This window comes from Delphinus delphis, chromosome 2 (assembly GCF_949987515.2).
Source record: "Delphinus delphis chromosome 2, mDelDel1.2, whole genome shotgun sequence".
NCBI classification, from domain to species: Eukaryota; Metazoa; Chordata; class Mammalia; order Artiodactyla; family Delphinidae; genus Delphinus; species Delphinus delphis.
Genome location: NC_082684.1, coordinates 96,518,597 through 96,543,078, shown reverse-complemented (window position 1 = coordinate 96,543,078; position 24,482 = coordinate 96,518,597). Strand labels below are relative to the sequence as shown.

The following is a 24,482-nucleotide window of genomic DNA, read 5'->3' as shown; positions in this document are numbered from 1 at the left end:
CAAGCCCCAGAGCATCCCCCAGTCATGGGCATTTCGGTATAAAGTTGGAAAGGACTCGGGGGTATCAGAAGTCCCAGGGCTGGATCCTGGCTCTGCCAACCATGGAGCAAATGATGTTTGGTCAGACGACCTCCCCTTCATGTCCTAAGTTCCTCAGCTGTAACTCAGGGTCATGCTGCTGCTCCTTAAAGATTTTGTGAGGATTCAGTGAATGAGTGACTCCATCCGGGTCGGGGACCAGGAGGCAGTGAATGAACTACACAGACAAGCTGGCTGTCTTCCCACCTGAGTGGATAGGTGACCCCATTATTTTTTTATTTTTTTATAAGTTTATTTATCTTTGGCTGCGTTGGGTCTTCGTTGCTGTGCCGGGGCTTTCTCTAGTTGCAGCGAGCAGGGGCTACTCTTCATTGCGGTGTGCGGGCTTCTCATTGCGGTGGCTTCTCTTGTTGCGGAGCGTGGGCTCTAGGCGTGCGGGCTTCAGTAGTTGTAGCTCATGGGCTTCAGTAGTTGTGGCTCGCGGGCTCTAGAGTGCAGGCTCAGTAGTTGTGGCGCACGGGCTTAGTTGCTCCGCGGCATGTGGGAACTTCCTGGACCAGGGCTTGAACCCATGTCCCCTGCATCGGCAGGCGGATTCTTAACCACTGCACCACCAGGGATGACCCCGACCCCATTATTTTTTTTTAGCCACTTTGGAATATTGTATTGTATGGATGAAATATGGCTGTTTGGCCAATTCCATATTTGTGGACCAGTCATTACTTCCATTTTTGCTCTTTCAAGTGATGCTAAAATAATCATTCTTGTTGTCGTATCTTTATACCTTTTAGAAAGTACTCTGATTAATAAGTTCTTCAAAGTGTAGCACATTTTGGGACTTTCCTGGTGGTCTAGTGGTTTCACTAGACCTTTCACTGCAGGGGGCACTGGTTTGATCCCTGGTTGGGGAACTAAGATCCTGCATGCCACGCGGTGTGGCCAATAAAAAAAAAAGTGTAGCAAATTTAACATCTATCATAAACCAACAAGACAGCATGTGTGTTTGTGATGCAGGACGGGCCGAGCCCTCTTGGCTGACATTCTCAGGTGCTGCCCACTCTGGGCTCACTGCCCCACACAGCTCACACCCCCCAGAGGAGGGTCCTTGACTGGGGACTTGAGGGAGAACAGACTCACTGAGAGTGATTTGGGGCATCACAGGATGCTGGCCGTGAGCCTGGGAGCACTGCGGACCCCAGTGTTGGATGCTGCCAGCCTGGCTGTTCCTGCAGGGCGGCTCCGACCCCGCCTGAGCCCACATTCCCCTCTGTGCCCCTCCTGCCCAGGCCTGGGGCTGGCGCTGCCCATCACAAAGGCGAAAATCAGTTTTTAAGCACTGATTTTTTGTTTTTTAAATAAATGTATTTATTTATTTTTGGCTGTGTTGGGTCTTTGTTTCTGTGGGAGGGCTTTCTCCAGTTGCGGTGAGTGGAGGCCACTCTTCATCACGGTGCGCGGGCCTCTCACTGTCACGGCCTCTCCCGTTATGGAGCACAGGCTCCAGACGCGCAGGCTCAGTAGTTGTGGCTCACAGGCTTAGTTGCTCCGCGGCGTGTGGGATCTTCCCAGACCAGGGCTCGAACCCGTGTCCCCTGCATTGGCAGGCAGATTCTTAACCACTGCGCCACCAGGGAAGCCCTAAGCACTGATTTTTATTCCCCATTATTTCTGTAACTGTATGGTCTTATGTGCAAACCTCCTTGAGGTGAGGTGGCAGGAAGCTCTGCCTTCCGGGGGAGTTCTTGGGCCTGGTTTGCAGTAGAGAGCCCCCTCCCCGGAGAGCCCAGCCTCGGAGCTCATCACCGTCCGGGGGTCGGGGTCAAAGGCAGCGGGGGCCGGCCTCTGCCTGTGGTGATGTCACAGCAGCTTCTGTGTCTGCAGTCCTGTCCCACCTGCTTACCTTGACCTGCCTGTGTCCTTAAGAACCACCTATGAAATCAGGTGACCATTTCTCCCTGGAGAGAGGCCAGTTCAGGTGGGGCAGAGGCCCCTGTTGTGTCGTTAAGAATGGTTTAGGCATTTGAGGATTTCATCTTTTGTTTCCTTAGAACCGTGCCCGGAAAAAAAGACTGAACATCATCATTGTGGCCGAAGGAGCCATTGACACCCAAAACAAAGCCATCACCTCTGAGCAAATCAAGGAGGTGAGTGTCTCAGGCTTCTCACCCCCCGAGCCTGTCTAGAAACGGGAGATTTAGACACCCCGGGCAGGGCGGGAGTCTGGAACCATGCGCTATTATTGAAAGTTTTTTTGTTCTTCTTGTTCATTAAAAATATTTTCGTAATGACTCATAACTTTATTGGCATCAGAATCATACAGCTCCTGGCTTCTGGTGAGCCCCTGCCTCTGGAATACTGTTGGGAATATTCCCAGAGGCCCCGGGCTCCCCCGACAGAGACAGAGGAAATGCAATCGGGTGGGGTTAGAAGGTTCCAGCTCTGGGTGGCGGCTGCCCAGGAGCTAGGAGGTCAGCAGAGTTCCGTCTCCCACCGGAGCATCAGCTGAGCATGGCCTTATTCACAGAGAAAGCCGCTCGGCTGGCCTTAGTCACTGCTCCTCCACCCTGCATGGAGGCTGACCCCGCAATCCTGTTGCCCGAGTCCTGTTGGGCTTGGTTGGCGGGTGCTGGCTTGTCTGGCCCAGGAGGGATCTGCTGTGCTCCCCGGTTGCCCAGGTAACTGGGCAGGTTCTGGACACAGTGCTGGGGAGACAGACTCAGGTTCTGGTGGAAGCCGCCCATCAGGGCAAAGGACATCATCACCTTGGCTTTGCAAGTTGGTTTCTCTGATGCCTTTTACGTATTCCCTGACCAGCTTTTCACCTGATTATCAAAATATCTGTGAAAGTCATCTGCCAGTATTTACAGAAGTAATCAATACAGTCAGGGCAAAGATATTCCTTCCCACTTAACTGAAGTTGAGATTGGATTGTGGAATATTAGAGCCAAAAGGGACCATGGAATTCCTGTGACCCAGCCCCATCATTTTTATAAAGTAAATGAGGGCCAGTCAAGGCAGGTAGCCTGTCCCGGCCACTGGCTGGGTTCACCTGGGCCCTGGACTGAGGGGACGCTTTGATTTTACTGTGTCATGCTTTTCAAATACAACCTTACAAATTCAAGGTGATTTCAGGGAAATGTTTAGATTTTTACAAAGTATATGCTTGAAATACAAGCTATAGAAACAGTGTTTTTTTTAAAATTGTGTTACTTATGTTCACTTGCGAGGTAGGAGCACAGAGGTTTTATTTGATGATAAAAGTATTCTTTAAAAAATATTAATTTCAGCAAGCCGTTAAACATTCTTTCAGGAAGTGAAATTTAGAAACTAGAACATTCTTCAACATAGATGTGTAGGAAGGGGAGAGAGACCTTCCCCTGCTCCCAGCCCCCAGCCCTAGAACAAGCTGATGTGCCCAGCCATGTCCTGTGTTTCCCCTCAGCTCGTGGTCACACAGCTGGGTTATGACACTCGGGTGACCATCCTTGGACACGTGCAGAGAGGTGGGACGCCTTCAGCCTTTGACAGGATTTTGGTAAGTGAGGCTGGAAATGGTCAGGCATCGTCACAAGGAAAGGAACACCTCTGGGATTGCAAAGGGACCAGTCTGCTACGAAGACTGGGTGATCTTGAGTAGAGCCATCGGTAAAGGGCATCTCTGCCCACAGCGCCGGCTGGCTTGTCCCTAGGGTGCTACGGCCCGTAGTCTCATAGGGAGACCTGCTAACCGAGGGGGGTTCCTAGGCCCCTGGTGACCCAGACACTGAGAGACCCTGCCAAATGTGGGGGACAAACCCAGAAGGTGGAAAGGGGGTGTCCACGGGCAGGTTTCTAGAAATGGACCCAGGGACCACAGAGACCCAGAGTCCAATTCTCGGTTTCCTGCTCCGCACGCCTCTGACCACCCCGCCCCCCAGCGCGCCAGTTCCTAGCGGAGTTGATCTCGTTGTTGGAGGTGGTTAGAAGTAAGCGGGAAGGGCTCTGAGTAACTAACGGGGACTCGGTGCAGGAGAAGCAAGGGGGCCTTGAGGACGGAGGAGCTGAGAACAGGGCTGGTCCTGTCTGAACGAGGGGAGCCTCTGTGGGCGCCGGGCTGGTCTCCGGGTCGGCCCGGGGCCAGCTCCAACCATCGTGATGTCATTACCAGGCCAGCCGCATGGGGGTGGAGGCCGTGGTCGCCCTCCTCCAGGCCACCCCCGAGACCCCGGCCTGCGTGGTGTCGCTGAGCGGGAACCAGGCAGTGCGGCTGCCACTGATGGAATGCGTGCAGATGGTGAGTGCGGGGCTGGGCCCTGCCCAGCACAGGGCGGACCGGGGGCGGGTACCTCCCCCAGCACAGGCGGACGGCCTTCCCCAGGACCCAGGGCCCCCTCCCCGGGCCCATGACACCGAGCACGCGGGCCCCCTCCGCGAGTCTAGTCTGTCGGGAGGGGGTGTCCTCGGGGTGCCCGGGCGCTTCCTGTGGGCAGGTCAGAGAGGCCGGAGACGGCTCTGCAGGGACCGCGGGGAGATTCTCGGGGTGGGGAGGGCACCATCCAGCCTCTCCAGGATCAGCTGCTCCTGCCCTCCCATCCCCGAGGCCCTCACACCTGTGATGTGACAGGGATGGCCGACTCGGGGGACCCCAATGTGCGCCACCTCCTCTGGGTGTGGAGCGCAGGCCAGTGGCTGCACGGAAGCAGGGGATGGTTTTCCAGTTGACCGTCCAGTAGCTGCAGCGGCCGTGGAGTTGCGTTAGGAATTGTTACTGTTTTTTATTTTGCAAAGTCTATTCACGACTCTCATTTTATTTGGTCTTCCCAGTGGCTCTGAGGTGTATGTATTTTATAACATGTACAGAGAGGTAATTAGGTAATTAAGTCACAGGACTTGTTGAAAGTAACCCCTCAGAAACATACTTTCCAAAAGCCGATGGCAGTAGAGGAAGTCTGTGCGTGTGTGTGCATGTGTGTGCATGTGTGTATGAGGGTGTGTGCACGTGTGTGGACTCTGAGGCTGTGGCTCAAAAGAACAGAATATGGAATGATGAGCAGCAGCTTATTGTGAGCACATTTCTTCTGTCCAGTGTGTCTCTGTCCGTTTTGAGACAGACAGCCAGTAGGTACCACTAGCTTGTCCTTGAACGACCATACGTCTCAGCCAGACTGTTCACAAGGCCACAGCCAACCCCTCACTGACCACTGCTTGCGAGGTGTCTTCCTAAGGGCCTGGCAGCGTTGACCACCACAATGACAGTGGAAGTAGGGGCATTTTTCTCACCACACAGAGGAGGAAACTGAAGCTCAGAGTGATGGATGACTTGCCTGGGATCCTGAGGTTGAAGATGGTGGAGGTGGGGGGGCGGTGCTGGTCCCAAAGCGCTCTGTTCCCCGGGACAGTCGGCCCCCCGCCCCTGCCACAGCGTCACCTGCGTCCTCCGCTCCCCGGGGACAGGGGTGGTTCTGTTCGTTCTTTCCTCACCAGCGTCAAACGGGGATTTTTCAGAGCCTGGCCTGGGAGATCGGCTTCCTTCTGGCCTCGCTCTCATGGGCCGGAATCCCTAAGATTTCAGGCCTCGCTTACTCTGGCAAGGCCGGTGGTCCCACCTCGTCCTTTTCTACGAAGCAGCCTGGGTGGGCGGCCTAGGCTTCCCCCCCATAGCCAGGCAGTGCAGGCTCGCTGACCCCAGGCTGCTGGCTACAAGGTTGGACGTGAAGGGACCCGGATGCAAGGACCAAGCTGGTTCCAGGTCCCTAGCCTGGATCTGAGGATGCACCGTCTTGACATGTTCTTTCTTCCTTTCGTTAATTCCTTAAAGACCCAGGAAGTACAAAAGGCGATGGATGAGGGGAGATTTAAGGACGCTGTGCAACTCCGAGGAAGGTGGGTCTTCCGGGAAAAAACCTGTTTTACTGGGAGCCTTTGTTCGTCAGGCCTGCTGTTAGAATGTACCTCCAGGCGGTGCTTGTTCTGTATCAACATAAGAAGTCAGAAATTAAGACAGTATGCAGTCAAGGCACTGTTCCTAAAGGTCAATGGCCCGGGTGACTAATTACAGAGAAATTTATTTTTTTGGGGGAGTGGGGGTGGGGTTGTTTAGAAGCTGATGAAATTAGGATAGAGAGTGGCGTGTGGCTGCTAGCATTTGGGGAAAGAAACTTGCTGCATCCTAAACGCCCCATGCCCCTCAGCCCCTTATAGGACATCCATTCCAGTCACTGGGAACACCTGAGGCTGCCTTCCCTGCGAGCCCGAACACAAAGCTGGCACCTGCAGGCCATCTGCCTCCGGCACAAGCGTCCTCTGAGGCCCCTTCTCCCCAGATGAGCCCATACTGCTCCGTCTACATTCTAACCTTTGGTCTGACACCGTCCTTTTCTTCTAGGAGCTTTGAGAACAACCTGAACACCTACAAGCGGCTCGCCATCAAGCTGCCAGACTCCCAGATCCGTAAGGTAGGAGACGCTGCGCTGCGCCACGTCCCCGCCTCCGGCAATGCCTGGGTCCTGCTCTGGCCTGGGTGTCCTTCTGCCCTGGCCAGTTCGGGTCTTGGCTCCCAGGAGACCACACCGCGCCCCGCCGACCCTTTCCTCCTGCCCCCTCCCACCTGGGCGATTAGGCTTTTCAGTTCCGGCACCTGGGCCCCGCGCTCAGCCCATACGCTCCGGCTCCAGGGTGCAGCGGTGCGAGCCGTATCTGCTGCGACCCGCACACACCCACACGCCCCCCTTCCGACTTACAGAGCAACTGCAATGTGGGCATCGTGAACGTGGGTGCGCCTGCCGCCGGCATGAATGCAGCCGTGCGCGCGGCCGTGCGCGTGGGCATCTCCGACGGACACAAGGTGTTCGCTGTGTACGACGGCTTTGAGGGCTTCGCCAAAGGCCAGGTGAGTCCCGGGGGCGCCTGGCGAGGGAGGTCCTTGCTGAGAAGGCAGATTCCGGATTTCTCAAAGGTGGTAGGGAGGGCCTCTCTGGGGTCCGAGGACCCGGGCATTAGGTGGAAAGCGGAGCACGTGCGCACGAGGCTGCAGTGGGGTGTGCGTGGGATGCCGTGGGTGATGCACAAGGCCAGCGCGCTGAGCACCCGCTCCGATAAAAACCTAGGGAAGAGATTAGCTGCTTGAGTGCTTACTGAATACACTTACTGCTCCTCCGCGATTTACTTACTGTGTTAACCCATTTAAATCTCTCAAAAATCTAAGATATTACCCCATTTTCCTAATGAGAAAGCTGGGGCACCGAGACTTAATTCACAAGACCAAGGTCATAGGATGCAGGGTGCTAAACACGTGGGGAGGCTACAGACGCTACGCTCTTAGCCGGGTGTTTCCTGGTTCCCTCTCATCCGAGGTTTCAGTTCTGCGGTTTGTTACCTGTGGTCCAGGAATATTAAATGGAAAATTCCAGAATAGACAGTCTGTAAGTTTTAAATTACGTGTCGTTGTGAGTAGCGTGATGAAATCTCTAACTGTCAGCTCTGTCCTCCCGGGACATGAATCATCCTCTCGTCCAGGGTATCTGCCCGTTAATCACTTGGTGATCAGATCAGCCCTCATGGTATGGCAGTGCTTAAGTTCAGGTGATCCTTACTTTACTTAATAATGTCCCCAAAGTGCAAGACGGGTGATGCTGGCAATTTGGATATTCTCTTACTGCGCCTGTTTATAAATTAAATTTTATCCTAGGCGTGTATGTATAGGGAAAGGTGGATATGTAGGGTTCCAGCATCGCTGGGGGTCTTGGAACATACTCCCTGCAGATAAGGGGGCGGCTGTGTTTATTCACCCAGTGACTCAGCAGCTACTTACTGAGTTCTTAGGCTGTGGAACCAAATTGGTGAAGAACGCAGACAAGACTCCCTGCATCTCAGGGAGGGAGATGACAGAGGTAAAAATCAGTGGAGTGAACTCTCCAGCATATCAGAACGTGACTGGGGCTAAAAAAACGCAGGGGAGGAGGTTGGAGTGCCATGGGCATCTTCACTGAGGCCCTCCAGCCAGTGATGCTGGGAGGTGACCCCAGACCAACGTGTGAAGGGCTGAGCAAGTGCCCTCGGGGACACCGGATCTTGGTCCCAGGCAGGGCGGGCGGTGCAAAGGCCCTGAGCTGTTGAGGGGTGGGACGGGAGGGGCTCACGTGACTGCGAGGGGGATGGAGGAAGAGGGTGAGGGAAAAGGAGGAGAGGGCCGGATGGTTTGTAGGTGATCCTAAGGGGTCTGGCCTTTGCTTTGAAAAGACAGGAGGGTTTGGAGCAGGGGTGTGGTGCATTCTGACAGGTTTCCGTAAGAGGCAGGAGTAGGGAAGCAGGAGAGTACTTGGGGGACTATCTGCAATAGCCCAGGCAGGATGCGGGCGGCTTGGTCCAATCTGGTGATGGCAGAGTCCATGGGAAGTCTTCCATGGTCTGGGTGCATTTTGAAGGCCTGGCCAATAAGATTTGCTCTAGTACTAAGTATGCACAGGTGTGAAGAAAGGAGGCAGGAATGAGTTGCAACTGATGGACATGGGAGATCTGAGAGGCGCTGGGACTTGGATGGAGTGGGAGGTGCCCAGTGAGCAGGTGGCACCCTGTGCAGGGTCTTCAGGAGACCTGGGCGAAGATGCGTGTTTGGAGGCCGGTGATATTCCAAACTGTGGCCGCCCCGAGTGTGTGTGTGGGGGGGAAGGGAAAGCGTTTTGCTGTTATGGCTGTGGGGTGTTGTGCAAACACCTAGTGGGCATTTATTGGTGCTCGTAGGTGGTTCTCAATTTTTAAGAAGCATTTTTTTAATCTTAGTTTGATTAAGAAAACTGTAATATTAATTTTTCTTTTACTTCGCAATGGTGGGATTTGGCTAACTAAAGCATGCCTCTGATAGGCATGGCGGGGAATAAGATGCAGGGTCCTTCCTACATGCGGGGGGCTTTGCCTGTCCGTGTTCCTAATTGTTGAGCCTTAGAATCTGGTTCAGGCTGCAGCTCATTCAGCCTTGAAATGAAAGCCGTTTCCTAACATTTCTCAAATCCTTACAGACACAAAGCCTGTCAGAGGTGCAGACATCTGAGCTGTTTTTAAAGTTCTCTAATTCCTTTTTCTTTTTCGCTACAGCTGTTTCTTTCTGTTTGCACATTAGGTAAAGGAATTTGGCTGGGCAGATGTCGGCGGCTGGACCGGCCAAGGCGGCTCCATTCTTGGGACAAAACGGTAATTCTCCTGTCTTGATTCTGACCTGAATGTTCTTGCGGGGAGCAGCTGGTGCAGATGCTGCTGCTTTAAGTTCCCGTAAAGGAACCCAGGAGGAATTGGTTCACGTCCTGGCTCCGGTCCGGGAGGGACCTGGGTTGTGTTATGGGGAGTTGATGAGATGTGGCCTGAAAAAGAGATAAAGCAGGGGACCTGGGAATGGCTTCCTCTGATAATTCCTTGTTTCCATTGATTGGAAGAACCCAGTGGTGGTAGAAACCCCTCATCTCGCTTGAGGTGATGCAGACAGGGATGTCTGAGCTGCGGTGACCTTGCTGTGTAGACAGGATTGATGTTGGCTCAGTGTCGTGGGGACTGCAGGCCTGAGCCGCCAGGTCCCCACAGCCGGAGGGAGGACCTGGGGGGCTCCACACAGAACCACACGTTTCTGAAGTGCAGCCGCTTCTGTTCTCGGGCACAGCTGGGGATGGGGTGTGTTCCCGAGGCACTGATTTAATACGAAGCTGTTTCTTCTCTGATCTCAGGGTGCAGCCATCATTAAGTGGCACATTTTAATGAGGAAAGGAAGTAGTTGGTACTTAAGCCTAACGAGTGTTGCACTCCATATGAGTGTCAGCCTGTTTGTTGTCCAGGGGAGTCGTCCCAACCTCTGTCCTGCTGTGAAGCTGGGTGCCCGCGTCACCCAGGAATCTGTGGAGCTGGCCTAGTTCTCCAAAGCTCTTTTGGTCCCGTCACCCCCCAGCGCCCTCGGGGGATGGTGTTCTGACAGCAGAGCTCCAGTTAGGAGCCAGGTCCCTATCGGCTGCCTCCTAGGCCCCTTCCGACCAACTGTAATGCCTCAGCACAGTCGGCTTCACGAGCCCCACCCCGGGGCTGCTCTGGGGTGGCTGGAGGGGCCAGCTGGCAGCGTATTCTCACGATGCTCGGACGCTGGGAGGGACCCTGTAGTCGACATCATGACCACTCATGTGCCCTGGCCACCCAGGCCCTATGACTTCTCTACATCCACCCCAACTATAAACCCCTGATACTCCAGACAGCACAAGGGAGAGATCGGGGTGGGTGCTGGTCTCAGGATGGGGCACAGCTGACTGTCATTTGTCTCTTCCACTTGCCGGCCGTGTTTGAACAGGTGGTAAAATGGGACGACATGAGCAGGTGTGCGTGGAGGTGACTTTAAATGAACTTAGATGGGATAAGGTACATGTACTCTGTACGTGACTCAAAAACTGGAAGTTTCCATCCAATTATCGTTGTGAACACTTGAAAGCTTTTGTGGTTCATTTTTTTTCCTAACCAGGCAGCAGGGTTCTTTGAGATCCAGGTGTTGGACAGCTGCAAAGTTTCTTCCCTTTTCTTTTGAAAAGACCCTCTTTTGAGACCTGACTGCTGGCCGCTTTGCCGCGTGTGGTTCCCCAGCCCCTCTGTCCACCAGCAGCATGGACGAGGGAGCGGACATCCCCCTGCCGCTCAGTGCCATGCAGCTCAGCCTCGGAGGGTGGGGCACCAAGGGGGTCCTGCCTGACCGCTCTTCCCTTGAACCGTCCCCAGCACCCTCCCCGGGAAGTACCTGGAGGACATCGCTGCTCAGATGCACACCCATGGCATCAACGCGCTCTTGATCATCGGTGGATTCGAGGTACATTCTGCTCCCCTGCTGGCTGGCTAGCGCTGTTGGTTTGAATGGGGACCCCGTGCCGGCTCCTGTAAACATTGTGCCGTCTGTCCCTCGGTGTGACCAGGGGTGATGCAGCCTCGGGCCCAGCGGCCACTCAGTAATGGTGATGCAGAGAATGAGGGGTGGCAGCACTCGGGGACAGACACTGGCCCAGCTATGTAAAGGGACTCGATCGAGAAGCGAAAGCTTGACTCCATGTCTGGGGTCTGTCCGCTCAGGGAGTTCTCACCTCTGTCGAGTCTGTAGAGATGACCTTCTCTCTTGAACTGGAAGCCCATTGGCTATTCAGAGAGGAGGGCAGTGATGGGGCCAGATCATTATCTTTTAACTACATGTTGGACTGTCCACCTTCATTTTTGATATTCAGCCAAGATCAGTCCCATGATGACCTTTCTGTTTCCTTTAAAGAAAATGTGAGAGCCTCAAACAGTCAGACTCTCACCCGTGAGCGGCTTAGTCTCACCCCGACGGGACGATGCCCGCAGCCTCACCTTGGGTGCAGCGCTGCCCGTGATGGCGATGCATTTCCCTCCCCACCCCTGTCCCATCCTCACAACTGCACACACCCACCTGCAGGCCTACCTGGGACTGTTGGAGCTGTCGGCCGCCCGGGAGAAGCACAAGGAGTTCTGCGTCCCCATGGTCATGGTTCCCGCCACCGTCTCCAACAACGTGCCCGGCTCCGATTTCAGCATCGGGGCAGACACCGCCCTCAACACCATCACCGACGTGAGTGCTGACAGCAGAGCTGGTGCCGCGGACACTAACCCAGGGCGCCTGGCCCGCTTTTATCTACCTGTGCACTCGAGGCAGAACCAGGGCACTAGGGTGGTTTGCTGAAAAGTTAAAAAAAAAGAAAAAAAAAAAAGGTCCAGTGGTTAAGACTCTGCGCTTCCAATGCAGGGAACGCGGGTTCGATCCCTGGTGGGGAACTAAGATCCCACATGCTGATGCAGCCAAAAAAAAAAAAAAAAAAAAGTCTGACAATCACCGATTCGGCTTCCAAAGATCTTTTGCCACCGTTTTCCTGTGCCACGGCCAGGGTGACATCATCTGTAGTGCAGGTAGTTTTGGGTCACAGTGACGTGGATATTCATTTAAATGCCTGTTTTTTTTTTTTTTTTTGGCTGAGCTAAATTTACCAAAAGCCTAAAACACATTATTGTGATAAATCCTGGGTCCACTGGCCCGTGCTTTGATATTTGAGGGTAGAAGGTGGACTAAAGATTTTATAATTTTATTCATTGACCTGAATCCTCTTTTAAACAATCGTATTATTTTTGGTTTCGGCCGATAGCCTCATCCTCATCTTCCCCTTTGTGGACTGGGACGATAAAGCACATCTAAAATAATATTGATGTTATTTGAATGTGGGGTTTTTTTTGTTTTTTTTTTTTTAGCCAAATAGCCATAACAAAACATAGAAATACCTCTTAATCATTGTATTTGTAAATCACGCTTGGGAAATCACATTGGAGTTTGAAGGTCAGTATCTAACACAGAATGCATCACTCCCTTTTTTCAAAAAATTCGGCATCTAAAATTTTTCAGTAAATTCTAACATTTTATTTTCCTTGCAAGACGTAGATCTTGTGACTGTTTTTCTAAGCATTTTTCCTTAAACCCATGGCATCAAATCTGTCTCTATAGTGCTGGTAGATAAAAGAAAAGCTTTGTGGATAGAATTCTCTATTGGATAGAATTTACCTTGTAAGCAATGCTTGTTTCTTGCTTTCCTGAGCCTCTTAAACTTTCCGCAGTTTCTTTACTGAAAAGCCCTCCAGAGTCGCCTGTGTCCCCACGCTGGACCTCCTGACCCGCGTCCCTGCCCGCTTGCCTGCCGCTGCTTGTGCCTCCCCAGTGACACCATCTGTGCTTTCGCTGCTGTGGGACTAATTCAGCTCCTGATCGATGCTCAAGCTCTGAGTTGAAAGGTCATGTCTGTCGCAAAATGAATGTCATCACTGTGTCACTGCTTCTCCTGCATAGCTGGATCTGAATCTGCTCACTCCACGCTTGCAGTAGAGCAACGGAAGTTCATTTCCTAGTTGTCACCTAACTAGACCCCCTTGGGGTGGCAGGGACACTGGGAGTGGTTGTTGGTGGGTCCTGACCGAGGTCGGTGCTACCACCCTGTGATGTTTCACGCGCCCTCAGGCAGGACGGGATTCTCCCACTTTATAATTCCAGGCTACTTTGCTACAAAGCATGATTTTTCCAGGTGATAAAGATTTCTTACGTGTGTTGTTGAAAATTTGAAAACCAGAATAAGTCCAGGGAAAATTCCAAATGATCCATCCTGCTTCCCTTCAAGGGGTTTTGAGATTATTATGCGACCCTTTACGTTCAGGATTTTATTCATTCAAGTTTCTCGGAGCCAGGCTCACAGTTGTAAAGTGGGCAATGCCTGTCCGTGACTGGGCCAGGGCTGTCCTTACAAGGTAGGTGGAAGTGATGCTCTGAGGGCCTAAGTAGGGTGTCTTGTTCTGGTTCATGAAGGATGGTCAGGGGGCCTGCCCCTCCCCAGGCCTGCTCAGTGGATCCTGGAGCTGGGGTGACAGAAGGCCGGGCTGGCGTGTTGAAGTCGCTGGGTTTCTCCCGGGGTTGTGTGTGTTAAGCCACAGTGAGGCTGAGTCTCTTAGGAGGCCTGGGTTCGGGCCTCGGCTGGGCCGGACACTTGCAAGGAGTGGGGCAGCAGGCAGGACCGTGCTGGGGGAGGGGCCTGAGGTGGGCAGAATGTCCCCAGGGCCTAGGGTGAGGACCCCGAGGTGGCCTCATGTGGTCAGCTTTCACATCTTCTGGACCCTTAACCACTGTCCTCATGTCACCTCCTTGTCAGCCTGTGTGCTGAGCTTACAGACATGTCACCCGAAACATCCCCAGGGGATTTAATGTCTCTAAGGTCACGGCGTCTCTGGGGCAGAGTTAATGCCTCAGGGCAGGTTTTCAGGGACTCCACAGGGTGAGACTGTGCATCGCATCTACTCCTAGAACCAGCTCACTCGTCCCCTTCAGAACCGCAGCTGAAGCGACCTCGGGGCTGCCTGGGCCCCGGGAGGTGGCCGTGGCTACAGCTCTGCTGGTGGCCCTGAATTACGTCGGTGTGGGTGGCTCAGCGTCGGCCCCAGGACCTCGGGCTCGCGTCTGGACAGGGTTTTCCCCGGGCCCCCAGTGTCCCTCCCGTTTTCTTGGAGATCAGAGGAAAAGCAGGGGAGCGATGGTGACCAGAGGGTGGAGAGTACCTGCAGGTGTAGAACCGCCGTCAGATTTCAAGGTGCTGGCGCCCCGTCCACCGCCTACGTCGTGCGCCCCCTGACCCAGAGTATCCCGGGGCGGGGGTTCACACAGCCCAGGAGTCCGTCTAACTGTGGGGCTCACGTCCGGATCCGGCGGCCCTGCAGTGGTCCTGAGCTGCGCTGGGCGGAGGAGGGTCCGTGTGGGGTGTGGGAGCCAGGCCGGGTGGAGGGAGCAAGAGGCAGGTGAGCAACCCCCTGGAGCCCCTCACCTTCCTCCCTGCCACTCCCTGGACTAACCCACCGCGGGTGCCCCATCCTCGCGTCCTTGGGCTGCAGCCCCCTGAAACCCGGCCTGTTTGGGACTCTAGGGAATGGATGGGGGGAGGAGTAGGGGGTGGGCAGAGAGCACAGCCCTCCTCGAGGCCTGGATCCATCCTGCCTGTGAATTTTCTTGCAGAAGGCACCCCAAGGTGGTTTTAGGCGGGAGGAATGAAGACGGACGGGGCAGACGCCCATCGGGCGCACGTTCTGCTGCGCATCGGGCTGTGTTTGGAGCTGTGGCTTCAGGGACCCGGGTCACTAATGAGCCACTTTGACTAACACTGAGGCAGGGGATCTGGACCCCAGACCTGTGCTTGAGAAGGCCCGCTTCTCTGACACCTGAGCCCAACAGTTTCACTGGGATCCCAACCAACTCGGGGCTCAGGGCACCCAGCGCTGCTCGGTGTGAGATTCACAGGGCCCCGAGGGGAGGGGGCTTCCCACGCTCTGCCTTCAGAGCTGTGGCAGCTGGCACTGCGTCTCTGATGTGGGACCCAGCACACTGGCCCAGCCCCTAAGCTCTCCCCAGGCGCCCACCCCCAGTGGTGGCCCTCACCTCCTCCCAGATGCCAAGAAGGGACAGGTTGTTTCTCCAGCCCTGTCCCAGCGCCGCCAGGCCCCGCTCTGCTGCCCGCCTGCCTGGCACAGTGGTGTGCCTGGTCCTGAGGCCTTGCCTGAGCCTGCACCCCGAGGCCCCCAATTCTGAGTCTCCCCCATGCACCCCATGTCCCCCCACTGCTGGATCCCCGAACTGCTGAGTCCCCCCTCCTGCACCACATGTCGCCAAATTTCTAGGTCCCCCCTCCTGCACCCCATAGCCCCCCACGGCTGAGTCCCCCTGCCTGCACCCCAGGCCCCCACTTCTGAGTCACCCCTCCTGCACTCCATGTCCCCCCACTGCTGGGTCACCCCTCCTGCAAAGCAGGTCCCCCGCTTCTCAGTCTCCCCTCCTGCACCCATGTTCTCTCACTACTGGGACCCCCTCCTGCACTCCATAGCCCACCACCGCTGCGTTCCACCTCCTGTACCTCAGGCCCCCCACGTCTAAGTCTCCCCTCCTGCACCTCATGTCCCCTCACTTCTAAGTCTCCCTTCCTGCACTCCATGTCCCCCCACTGCTGCGTCCCACCTCCAGCACCGCAGGAGCCACACTCTGAGTCTCCCGTACTGCACCCCATGTGCCCCAACTTCTGAGTCTCCCCTCCTGCACCCCATGTCCCCCCACTAAGTCTCGCCTCCTGCACCCCAAGAACCCCCACTTCTAGGTCCGCCCTCATGCACACGAGGTGCCCCAATTCTGAGCCTTCCATCCTGCACTCCATACCCCCCACTGCTGGGTCCCCCTCCCTCAAACCAGGTCCCCCACTTCTGAGTCTCCCCGCCCGCACCCCATGTACTCCCAATGCTGGGTCCCTCCTGAAACCCAGGCCCCCCACCTCTGAGTCTCCCCTCCTGCACCCCATGTCCCCCCACTTCTGAGTCTCCCCTCTTGCACCCCATTTCCGCCTAATGCTGGGTCCAACTCCTGCACCCCATTTCCCCCCACTTCTGAGTCTCCCCTCGTGTACCCCTGGCCCCACACTTCTGAGGCTCTCCGCCTGCACCCCATGTCCTCCCACTTCTGAGTCTCTCCTGCACCCCATGTCCCCCCACTTCTGAAGCTCCCCTCCTGTACTCCATGTTCCCCCACTGCTGTGTCCACCCTCCACCGCAGGCACCCCACTACCGAATCTCCCCTTCTATCCCGTCCTCCTACTTCTGAGGCTCACCTCCTGCCCCCGTTGTCTCCCCACTTCTGTCTCCCCTCCTGCACCCCATATCCCCCCAGTTATGAGTCACCCCACCTTCACCCCTTGTCCCCCCAGTTCTGAGTGCACCCTATGTGCCCCACTTCTGAATCTCCCCTCCTGCACCCCAGGTCCCCCACTTCTGAGTCTCCCATCCTGCACCCTCTGTCCCCCCACTACTGAGTCTCCCCTCCTGTACCCCATGTCCCCCCACTTCTGAGTCTGCACCCCATGTGCCCCACTTCTGAGTCTCCCCTCCTGCACCCCATGTCCCCCCACTTCTGAGTCACCCCAACTTCACCCCTTGTCCCCCCAGTTCTGAGTCTCCCCTCCTGCACCCCATGTCCCCCTACTGCTGCTGTGTCCCCCCTCCTGCACCCCAGGCACCCCAGTTCTTACTCTGTCTTCACCTAGCTGATTCATTCCCCTGCCTCAGTTAATCTACTGTTGATTGCTCGTAGTGTATTTTTCATTTCAGTTGTATACGTTCTTCCCCTGTGTTTGGTTTCTCCTTTATATTTTCTAACTCCGTGTGAAAACCTTGAAATTTCTTGCTCCGTTCATCAGTTCTTACCCGAGTTCTTTGATCATCTTTATGATCATTACCTTAAACTCTCTATCGGATAGATCGCCGATCTCTACTTCACTTAGATTTTCTCCTGGGGTTTTCATCTTATGCCTTCCACATGGTCCTCTATCACCTAATTTTGCCTAATGTTCAGTTTTCATTTCTGTGCATTTGGTAGGTTGGTTACATTTCCTGATCTTGGAGAAGTTGCCTTTTGCAGGAGATGTCCTATACATCCCAGCTGCACACTTGCCTCTGGTCACCAGAGCTGTATGCTTTAGGGGTGTCCCCTATGTGGCTCCTTCTGTTTTGGTGAGCTGACTGCTGAGGGCAGTCTTGTAGGTATGGTCGGCCCCTGGTCTGGTTGGTTGTGAGCCCCTGCTTTATGCCCAGGCTGCCAGCTACGGTTGGAGGGGTCAGGTCACAAGGCAGCTGGCTGTGGAACCCTGGGTGGTCTCGGGGCTAGTGCTGGCTCACTGGTGGGCAGAGCCAGGTTCTGGGGTGTGTGTTTGCAGGGTTCCCAGATCCAGTGTCAGCCTGCTGGTGCATTGGGCCAGTTCCTGACACAGCTGGCTGCAGCTTCTGGGGTGTCCCAAAGCTAGTACTGGTCTGAAGGTGGGTGGGGCTGACTGAGGAGTCCAGAACTCTCAGAGCTGGTGTCAGCCTGCTGGTGGTGGGTTTAGGACCCAGGGGTCCTGGAGTTTGTGCCAGCCTGCCTGTATGTTGGCTGGGTCCCGACAAGTCAGGGTGTGGTGCTGAAGTGGTTCTGCAGTGGGTGTCCACCTGCTGGTGGGTGAAGCCAGGTCCTGGTGCTAGTTCTGTACCCTGTCGTGTGGACCAGGTCCCGAGTCTCTGGCTGCAGGGCTCGGTGTCCCAGAGTCTGTGTCAGAACACTAGTTGGTGGGGTCAAAGCTCAGGGGGACCTAGGGCTGGTGCTGCCCCACTTCTGAGTCTCCCCTCCTGCACCCCATGTCACCCCGCTTCTGAGTCTCCCCTCCTGCACTCCATGTCCCCCCACTGCTGGGTGCCCCCTGCAACCCGGTACCCCACCTTCTGAGTCTCCCCACCTGCACCCCGTGTCCCCCCAGGTCTGAGTCACCCCACCTTCACCCCTTGTCCCCCCAGTTCTGAGTGTGCACCCTATGTGCCCCACTTCTGAGTCTCCCGTCCTGCACCCCATGTCACCCCGCTTCTGAATCTCCCCTCTTGCACTCCATGTCCCCCCACTGCTGGGTCCCCCCTGCAACCCGGTACCCCACCTTCTGAGTCTCCCCTCCTGCACCCCATGTCCCCCCAGGTCTGAGTCACCCCACCTTCACCCCTTGTCCCCCCAGTTCTGAGTGTGCACCCTATGTGCCCCACTTCTGAATCTCCCCTCCTGCACCCCAGGTCCCCCCACTTCTGAGTCTCCCCTCCTGCACCCTCTGTCCCCCACTACTGAGTCTCCCCTCCTGTACCCCATGTCCCCCCACTTCTGAGTCTGCACACCATGTGCCCCAATTCTGAGTCTCCCCTCCTGCACCCCATGTCCCCCTACTTCTGGGTCTCCCCTCCTGCACCCCATGTCCCCCCACTTCTGAGTCTGCACCCCATGTGCCCCACTTCTGAGTCTCCCCTCCTGCACCCCATGTCCCCCTACTTCTGGGTCTCCCCTCCTGCACCCCATGTCCCCCCACTTCTGAGTCACCCCAACTTCAACCCTTGTCCCCCCAGTTCTGAGTCTCCCCTCCTGCACCCCATGTCCCCCTACTGCTGCTGTGTCCCCCCTCCTGCACCCCAGGCACCCCAGTTCTTACTCTGTCTTCACCTAGCTGATTCATTCCCCTGCCTCAGTTAATCTACTGTTGATTGCTCGTAGTGTATTTTTCATTTCAGTTGTATACGTTCTTCACCTGTGTTTGGTTTCTCCTTTATATTTTCTAACTCCGTGTGAAAACCTTGAAATTTCTTGCTCCGTTCATCAGTTCTTACCCGAGTTCTTTGATCATCTTTATGATCATTACCTTAAACTCTCTATCGGATAGATCGCCGATCTCTACTTCACTTAGTTTCTCTCCTGGGGTTTTCATCTTATGCCTTCCACATGGTCCTCTATCACCTAATTTTGACTAATTTTCAGTTTTCATTTCTGTGCATTTGGTAGGTTGGTTACATTTGCTGATCTTGGAGAAGTTGCCTTTTGCAGGAGATGTCCTATACGTCCCAGCTGCACACTTGCCTCTGGTCACCAGAGCTGTATGCTTTAGGTGTGTCCCCTATGTGAGCTATGTGGCTCCTTCTGTTTTGGTGAGCTGACTGCTGAGGGCAGTCTTGTAGGTATGGTGGGCCCCTGGTCTGGTTGGTTGTGAGCCCCTGCTTTATGCCCAGGCTGCCAGCTACGGTTGGAGGGGTCAGGTCACAAGGCAGCTGGCTGTGGAACCCTGGGTGGTCTCGGGGCTAGTGCTGGCTCACTGGTGGGCAGAGCCAGGTTCTGGGGTGTGTGTTTGCAGGGTTCCCAGATCCAGTGTCAGCCTGCTGGTGCATTGGGCCAGTTCCTGACACAGCTGGCTGCAGCTTCTGGGGTGTCCCAAAGCTAGTACTGGTCTGAAGGTGGGTGGGGCTGACTGAGGAGTCCAGAACTCTCAGAGCTGGTGTCAGCCTGCTGGTGGTGGGTTTAGGACCCAGGGGTCCTGGAGTTTGTGCCAGCCTGCCTGTATGTTGGCTGGGTCCCGACAAGTCAGGGTGTGGTGCTGAAGTGGTTCTGCAGTGGGTGTCCACCTGCTGGTGGGTGAAGCCAGGTCCTGCTGCTAGTTCTGTACCCTGTCGTGTGGACCAGGTCCCGAGTCTCTGGCTGCAGGGCTCGGTGTCCCAGAGTCTGTGTCAGAACACTAGTTGGTGGGGTCAAAGCTCAGGGGGACCTAGGGCTGGTGCTGCCCCACTTCTCAGTCTCCCCTCCTGCACCCCATGTCACCCCGCTTCTGAGTCTCCCCTCCTGCACTCCATGTCCCCCCACTGCTGGGTCCCCCCTGCAACCCGGTACCCCACCTTCTGAGTCTCCCCTCCTGTACCCCATGTCCCCCCAGGTCTGAGTCACCCCACCTTCACCCCTTGTCCCCCCAGTTCTGAGTGTGCACCCTATGTGCCCCACTTCTGAGTCTCCCGTCCTGCACCCCATGTCACCCCGCTTCTGAATCTCCCCTCTTGCACTCCATGTCCCCCCACTGCTGGGTCCCCCCTGCAACCCGGTACCCCACCTTCTGAGTCTCCCCTCCTGCACCCCATGTCCCCCCAGGTCTGAGTCACCCCACCTTCACCCCTTGTCCCCCCAGTTCTGAGTGTGCACCCTATGTGCCCCACTTCTGAATCTCCCCTCCTGCACCCCAGGTCCCCCCACTTCTGAGTCTCCCCTCCTGCACCCTCTGTCCCCCACTACTGAGTCTCCCCTCCTGTACCCCATGTCCCCCCACTTCTGAGTCTGCACACCATGTGCCCCAATTCTGAGTCTCCCCTCCTGCACCCCATGTCCCCCTACTTCTGGGTCTCCCCTCCTGCACCCCATGTCCCCCCACTTCTGAGTCTGCACCCCATGTGCCCCACTTCTGAGTCTCCCCTCCTGCACCCCATGTCCCCCTACTTCTGGGTCTCCCCTCCTGCACCCCATGTCCCCCCACTTCTGAGTCACCCCAACTTCAACCCTTGTCCCCCCAGTTCTGAGTCTCCCCTCCTGCACCCCATGTCCCCCTACTGCTGCTGTGTCCCCCCTCCTGCACCCCAGGCACCCCAGTTCTTACTCTGTCTTCACCTAGCTGATTCATTCCCCTGCCTCAGTTAATCTACTGTTGATTGCTCGTAGTGTATTTTTCATTTCAGTTGTATACGTTCTTCACCTGTGTTTGGTTTCTCCTTTATATTTTCTAACTCCGTGTGAAAACCTTGAAATTTCTTGCTCCGTTCATCAGTTCTTACCCGAGTTCTTTGATCATCTTTATGATCATTACCTTAAACTCTCTATCGGATAGATCGCCGATCTCTACTTCACTTAGTTTCTCTCCTGGGGTTTTCATCTTATGCCTTCCACATGGTCCTCTATCACCTAATTTTGACTAATTTTCAGTTTTCATTTCTGTGCATTTGGTAGGTTGGTTACATTTGCTGATCTTGGAGAAGTTGCCTTTTGCAGGAGATGTCCTATACGTCCCAGCTGCACACTTGCCTCTGGTCACCAGAGCTGTATGCTTTAGGTGTGTCCCCTATGTGAGCTATGTGGCTCCTTCTGTTTTGGTGAGCTGACTGCTGAGGGCAGTCTTGTAGGTATGGTGGGCCCCTGGTCTGGTTGGTTGTGAGCCCCTGCTTTATGCCCAGGCTGCCAGCTACGGTTGGAGGGGTCAGGTCACAAGGCAGCTGGCTGTGGAACCCTGGGTGGTCTCGGGGCTAGTGCTGGCTCACTGGTGGGCAGAGCCAGGTTCTGGGGTGTGTGTTTGCAGGGTTCCCAGATCCAGTGTCAGCCTGCTGGTGCATTGGGCCAGTTCCTGACACAGCTGGCTGCAGCTTCTGGGGTGTCCCAAAGCTAGTACTGGTCTGAAGGTGGGTGGGGCTGACTGAGGAGTCCAGAACTCTCAGAGCTGGTGTCAGCCTGCTGGTGGTGGGTTTAGGACCCAGGGGTCCTGGAGTTTGTGCCAGCCTGCCTGTATGTTGGCTGGGTCCCGACAAGTCAGGGTGTGGTGCTGAAGTGGTTCTGCAGTGGGTGTCCACCTGCTGGTGGGTGAAGCCAGGTCCTGCTGCTAGTTCTGTACCCTGTCGTGTGGACCAGGTCCCGAGTCTCTGGCTGCAGGGCTCGGTGTCCCAGAGTCTGTGTCAGAACACTAGTTGGTGGGGTCAAAGCTCAGGGGGACCTAGGGCTGGTGCTGCCCCACTTCTGAGTCTCCCCTCCTGCACCCCATGTCACCCCGCTTCTGAGTCTCCCCTCCTGCACTCCATGTCCCCCCACTGCTGGGTCCCCCCTGCAACCCGGTACCCCACCTTCTGAGTCTCCCCTCCTGTACCCCATGTCCCCCCAGGTCTGAGTCACCCCACCTTCACCCCTTGTCCCCCCAGTTCTGAGTGTGCACCCTATGTGCCCCACTTCTGAATCTCCCCTCCTGCACCCCAGGTCCCCCCACTTCTGAGTCTCCCCTCCTGCACCCTCTGTCCCCCACTACTGAGTCTCCCCTCCTGTACCCCATGTCCCCCCACTTCTGAGTCTGCACCCCATGTGCCCCACTTCTGAGTCTCCCCTCCTGCACCCCATGTCCCCCTACTTCTGGGTCTCCCCTCCTGCACCCCATGTCCCCCCACTTCTGAGTCACCCCAACTTCACCCCTTGTCCCCCCAGTTCTGAGTCTCCCCTCCTGCACCCCATGTCCCCCTACTGCTGCTGTGTCCGCCCTCCTGCACCCCAGGCACCCCAGTTCTTACTCTGTCTTCACCTAGCTGATTCATTCCCCTGCCTCAGTTAATCTACTGTTGATTGCTCGTAGTGTATTTTTCATTTCAGTTGTATACGTTCTTCCCTTGTGTTTGGTTTCTCCTTTATATTTTCTAACTCCGTGTGAAAACCTTGAAATTTCTTGCTCCGTTCATCAGTTCTTACCCGAGTTCTTTGATCATCTTTATGATCATTACCTTAAACTCTCTATCGGATAGATCGCCGATCTCTACTTCACTTAGTTTTTCTCCTGGGGTTTTCATCTTATGCCTTCCACATGGTCCTCTATCACCTAATTTTGCCTAATTTTCAGTTTTCATTTCTGTGCATTTGGTAGGTTGGTTACATTTCCTGATCTTGGAGAAGTTGCCTTTTGCAGGAGATGTCCTATACGTCCCAGCTGCACACTTGCCTCTGGTCACCAGAGCTGTATGCTTTAGGGGTGTCCCCTATGTGAGCTATGTGGCTCCTTCTGTTTTGGTGAGCTGACTGCTGAGGGCAGTCTTGTAGGTATGGTCGGCCCCTGGTCTGGTTGGTTGTGAGCCCCTGCTTTATGCCCAGGCTGCCAGCTACGGTTGGAGGGGTCAGGTCACAAGGCAGCTGGCTGTGGAACCCTGGGTGGTCTCGGGGCTAGTGCTGGCTCACTGGTGGGCAGAGCCAGGTTCTGGGGTGTGTGTTTGCAGGGTTCCCAGATCCAGTGTCAGCCTGCTGGTGCATTGGGCCAGTTCCTGACACAGCTGGCTGCAGCTTCTGGGGTGTCCCAAAGCTAGTACTGGTCTGAAGGTGGGTGGGGCTGACTGAGGAGTCCAGAACTCTCAGAGCTGGTGTCAGCCTGCTGGTGGTGGGTTTAGGACCCAGGGGTCCTGGAGTTTGTGCCAGCCTGCCTGTATGTTGGCTGGGTCCCGACAAGTCAGGGTGTGGTGCTGAAGTGGTTCTGCAGTGGGTGTCCACCTGCTGGTGGGTGAAGCCAGGTCCTGGTGCTAGTTCTGTACCCTGTCGTGTGGACCAGGTCCCGAGTCTCTGGCTGCAGGGCTCGGTGTCCCAGAGTCTGTGTCAGAACACTAGTTGGTGGGGTCAAAGCTCAGGGGGACCTAGGGCTGGTGCTGCCCCACTTCTCAGTCTCCCCTCCTGCACCCCATGTCACCCCACTTCTGAGTCTCCCCTCTTGGACTCCATGTCCCCCCACTGCTGGGTCCCCCCTGCAACCCGGTACCCCACCTTCTGAGTCTCCCCTCCTGCACCCCATGTCCCCCCAGGTCTGAGTCACCCGACCTTCACCCCTTGTCCCCCAGTTCTGAGTGTGCACGCTATGTGCCCCACTTCTGAATCTCCCCTCCTGCACCCCAGGTCCCCCCACTTCTGAGTCTCCCCTCCTGCACCCTCTGTCCCCCCACTACTGAGTCTCCCCTCCTGTACCCCATGTCCCCCCACTTCTGAGTCTGCACCCCATGTGCCCCACTTCTGAGTCTCCCCTCCTGCACCCCATGTCCCCCTACTTCTGGGTCTCCCCTCCTGCACCCCATGTCCCCCCACTTCTGAGTCACCCCAACTTCACCCCATGTCCCCCCAGTTCTGAGTCTCCCCTCCTGCACCCCATGTCCCCCTACTGCTGCAGTGTCCCCCCTCCTGCACCCCAGGCACCCCAGTTCTTACTCTGTCTTCACCTAGCTGATTCATTCCCCTGCCTCAGTTAATCTACTGTTGATTGCTCGTAGTGTATTTTTCATTTCAGTTGTATACGTTCTTCACCTGTGTTTGGTTTCTCCTTTATATTTTCTAACTCCGTGTGAAAACCTTGAAATTTCTTGCTCCGTTCATCAGTTCTTACCCGAGTTCTTTGATCATCTTTATGATCATTACCTTAAACTCTCTATCGGATAGATCGCCGATCTCTACTTCACTTAGTTTTTCTCCTGGGGTTTTCATCTTATGCCTTCCACATGGTCCTCTATCACCTAATTTTGCCTAATTTTCAGTTTTCATTTCTGTGCATTTGGTAGGTTGGTTACATTTCCTGATCTTGGAGAAGTTGCCTTTTGCAGGAGATGTCCTATACATCCCAGCTGCACACTTGCCTCTGGTCACCAGAGCTGTATGCTTTAGGGGTGTCCCCTATGTGAGCTATGTGGCTCCTTCTGTTTTGGTGAGCTGACTGCTGAGGGCAGTCTTGTAGGTATGGTCGGCCCCTGGTCTGGTTGGTTGTGAGCCCCTGCTTTATGCCCAGGCTGCCAGCTACGGTTGGAGG

At 55.4% G+C, this 24,482-nt stretch overlaps 1 protein-coding gene across 1 annotated transcript in view; it reads left to right on the top strand.

The window, feature by feature from the left end:
* Nucleotides 1-24,482, top strand: part of PFKP (phosphofructokinase, platelet) — a 217,303-nt gene that overhangs the window by 38,476 nt on the left and 154,345 nt on the right. Inside the window, exons 8-16 of the mRNA XM_060005247.1 lie at nt 2,088-2,183; nt 3,482-3,574; nt 4,187-4,312; nt 5,837-5,901; nt 6,404-6,473; nt 6,761-6,907; nt 9,134-9,204; nt 10,756-10,843; nt 11,459-11,611. Coding sequence (XP_059861230.1) covers nt 2,088-2,183; nt 3,482-3,574; nt 4,187-4,312; nt 5,837-5,901; nt 6,404-6,473; nt 6,761-6,907; nt 9,134-9,204; nt 10,756-10,843; nt 11,459-11,611 — 909 coding nt within the window. The remainder of the gene's footprint in view (nt 1-2,087; nt 2,184-3,481; nt 3,575-4,186; nt 4,313-5,836; nt 5,902-6,403; nt 6,474-6,760; nt 6,908-9,133; nt 9,205-10,755; nt 10,844-11,458; nt 11,612-24,482) is intronic.